The following is a 3,681-nucleotide window of genomic DNA, read 5'->3' as shown; positions in this document are numbered from 1 at the left end:
GTGGATCAGTTTGTTTGCCACTCCGGCTTGGATGACAATAGCGTCTTGATGAGGAGAGATGGCCGGGACGGGATCTGCATCTGAAAATGTAATCACTTCGTCCTGCTTCAGCCTTTTATGCGTTGGCTCCTCTCGATTGAAGCCTCTGCGCTCTGACTTCAGGGACGATTTAGTCTTCCCGGCAGGGAGAGCATCAATAGTCAGGATTACTCCATCATATTGCAGCTCGTCATCGTCTTCGGGGTCCTGTTGCTTTTTCAGATCCTGAGGAGCGCAGTTTGCACCTCTCTGCTTTTTGTTCTTTTTCGGCTGCTTGCTTTGGTATTTTTTTAACGTTCCTGCTTTCACAAGAGCGTCAATACCTGCAGCCAAATGTCGGCACTCCTCGGTATCGTGACCGTGGTCTTGATGGAAGGAGCAATATTGATCCTGAGGTCGACGCGCGGCCGATTTCGTCATCCGCTTTGGTTTTTCGAACATATCGGAATGCAGTTCGAAAATTTCCGCTCTCGACTTGTTCAATGGTACGAACTGGGCGGGCGGCTTCTCAGGATTGAGACGTGGCCCCAATCGGTCTTGCACCGGAGTCCTTTGAATCCTTTCAAAAGGAGTTCGGCGAGGATGTCCCTGATCGCCAAAAGGAGTTCGGCGAGGATGTCCCTGATCGCTATGATCGGGCTTCCTCTTGTCTCCTCGGGATGAGCTGTCTAAAGACCGTTTGCGACGGTCTGCCTCATCGGCACGGGAGAACTGGTCCGCAATGTCCCACATCTCTTGAGCTGTTTGCGGACTGCATTCCACGAGCTTTCTGTAGAGAGCTCCGGGCAGGATTCCATTTTGGAATGCCGAAATGACAAGTAGATCATTGAGATCATCTACTTGTAGGCATTCCTTGTGGAATCTCGTCATAAAGTCGCTGATCTTTTCGTCGCGACTTTGACGTATAGAAAGCAGCTGAGCCGAAGTGATTCGGGCTTCCGCTTTCTGAAAGAACCTCCTGTGGAAAGCATCCATTAGATCTCGGTAAGATCTAATGCTGCCTTGGGGGAGGCTATCGAACCACCTTCTTGCGTTCCCGATAAGCAGCTCGGGAAACAGCTTGCACATATGGACCTCATTGAGACCTTGGTTCGCCATGTTATACTGATAGCGTCCCAGGAAGTCATGAGGATTCACTAACCCGTCATAAGTCATCGACGGAGTTCGGTAGTTCTGTGGCAAGGGAGTTCGGGTGATATCGTCCGAGAACGGAGTCTTCAATGCTCCGTACATGGCGAACCCGACATCTCTTCGGTATGGAGGAGATGGAGTTCTCCTGTGATTCCGGTACCGAGGAGGAACATGAACATGTCGGGGTTGAGGATTCTTCTTCCTGGAAGACACGGCACTACTGCGGTAGTGACTTTCATGTCTGGATGAGGAGGGAGAATCCACCGTTTTCGTCTCCGGCTTTTGGCCCTTTTGCAGGAAAATTAAGAACTCTTCCTGCTTCTCGGCCAAAAACAACTTGACAGCCTCGTTCAAATCGGGCTGCTGGGAAGACTCGGGGCGATGAGTCTTTGATCGGCTTGTTCCTTCTCCGTGAGAACTGGAAGTAGATTTCTCCCGAGGCTGTTTTCCAGACCTGCGGGCTGGACTAGCTTCCTCAGGGTTATCACGAACGGTATTATGGGTGTTATGTGATCTGGTATGCATTTTTTTTTTTTTTGGGTGGAAAAAGGGTCAAAAATTCGCTTTATCACAAATTTGGTTCTCTGTTTCCCACAGACGGCGCCAGTGATGGTTGGGCGAATTTTTGATGGTAGTAAATGCAGATAATGAATATAGATCACGACACAAGGAATTACGTGGTTCGATTTACTGAGGTAAATCTACGTCCACGGGAAGAAAGGAGGGCAAGATTGTATTGCTTGATCTGGTTTTCCAGCTTACAAATACAGACTTGCTATATGATATTTGATGTCTAGAGAGCTCTCTCCTAGTCTATCTGATCTAAGTTCTATTTATACATTGAACTAAGATCGTGGCTTGCATCACCACTAACTAGGTCGTGGCTTACATCACCACTAACTAGGTCGTGGCTTACATCACCACTAACTAGGTCGTGGCTTACATCATCAGTAATTAGGTCGTGGATGTCGTGGAGGTCATGAGATCCTGCATGGGTCCACTATCTCTTTGTTTGGTCCGCTATCCTGCATGAGATCCTGTATGAGTTGACACCACTATCTCCCAGTTCGGTCGAATAATGAGACCGAACTGCTGAACTATTGCCGAGCAGCTTTTGCCAATCTGAGAGTAGAGCTTGATTGGTCGGCTTTTACCGAGCTGTAGGCTGGGGCCGAACTCTTTGGTAATGCCGAACTGATACTCTTCCTTGGGGACCGAACTGCTGAGCTATTGCCGAGCAGCTTTTGCCAATCTGAGAGTAGAGCTTGATTGGTCGGCTTTTACCGAGCTGTAGGCTGGGGCCGAACTCTTTGGTAATGCCGAACTGATACTCTTCCTTGGGCTTTGGGCTGATGGGCCGTCACTGCTATTGGGCTTGTTTAGTACGTACCCCATCAGTCAAGATATTGGAGGCCGCGCAAGTTAGCAAGTTGGGATGGGATTACGCCGGTGAAGTTGTTGTTATTGAAGATTATGTTGACGAGACCCATCATGTTGCGGATGCTTGTGGGAATGTTGCCGCTGAGATTGTTGTTTCCGAGATTCAGGGTGTAAGCTCGTCGTAGGTTGCCGATGGAGCTTGGGATCGGGCCGGAAAGGTCGTTGTTGAATAGATAGATGTATTGGACGGATTTCATGTTTCCGATGGACGGTGGGATGCTTCCGCTCAAATTGTTGTCGTTGAAAAAGAGGTATATTAATGATGTCATTTTCTTGAAAAGATCATGGGGGATGGGGCCCACGAGATGGTTTTGGCTAAGACTAAGGATTTGTAGTAGGCCCATGTTCTCGATGGAGCTCGGGATTGATCCTTCGAGACTGTTTGCTCCGAGGTACATTTCGCGCAAGCTAGTAAGCTTGCCTAGTTCAAACGGGATGGGGCCCGTTAAGTTCCGCAGTTTGGCCAGATTGAGAAGTTGAAGGGAAGAGAGATTCCCAAGAAACGGGGACAATGTTCCGGACATTGGGGTGTCTACGCGCACGTCACTGTCGCCTATTGAAACCCCGGAACGTTCCAACTTGATGACTCGGCCTGTTGAAGGGTCGCACTCGATTCCATCCCATAATCTGCAACAATCTTTGCTAGGAATCCAATTGCCAAGCAATTTTGAGGGATCGGAAGTGATTCTTCTCTTGAAATCGAGGAGTGCCTCTCTATCCGTAGGGTGGCAAGCTTGGGATTGTCGAATCCCGAACCCGAAGAAAATGGAGGTGAAGATGAGGGGGACAATGAGGTTTTTGGTTGAACAATTCGTCATTGAGAAGATACATATAGGTGTAGTCCGTGTAAATATTTATAGTGTAGGATTAATTAGTGGAGCAATTATTCTTGTACTATTATATACACACAATATAGTAGTAATACATAACGGTCGATTAGCAATTAATACAATTCGATGTTTTATTCAGTTTACCTTTTTTTTATTAGCATTCATTCTTGTTTTTTTGTTTCATTCAATGAAATTTATGTTATTTACACTATATTATATAAATTTAAGTAACAATACTAAA

At 47.2% G+C, this 3,681-nt stretch overlaps 1 protein-coding gene across 1 annotated transcript; it reads right to left on the bottom strand.

The window, feature by feature from the left end:
• Nucleotides 1-2,564: 2,564 nt before the first annotated feature.
• Nucleotides 2,565-3,428, bottom strand: LOC121785290 (receptor-like protein 35). The gene has a single exon (XM_042183677.1). It carries the CDS (start codon nucleotides 3,426-3,428, stop codon nucleotides 2,565-2,567), a length of 864 nt encoding a protein of 287 aa, XP_042039611.1.
• Between the last annotated feature and the right edge of the window lie 253 nt (nucleotides 3,429-3,681).

This window comes from Salvia splendens, chromosome 21 (assembly GCF_004379255.2).
Source record: "Salvia splendens isolate huo1 chromosome 21, SspV2, whole genome shotgun sequence".
NCBI lineage: Eukaryota > Viridiplantae > Streptophyta > Magnoliopsida > Lamiales > Lamiaceae > Salvia > Salvia splendens.
The sequence above is the reverse complement of the archived record's forward strand: the minus strand, read 5'-3'. Positions and strand labels throughout refer to the sequence as shown.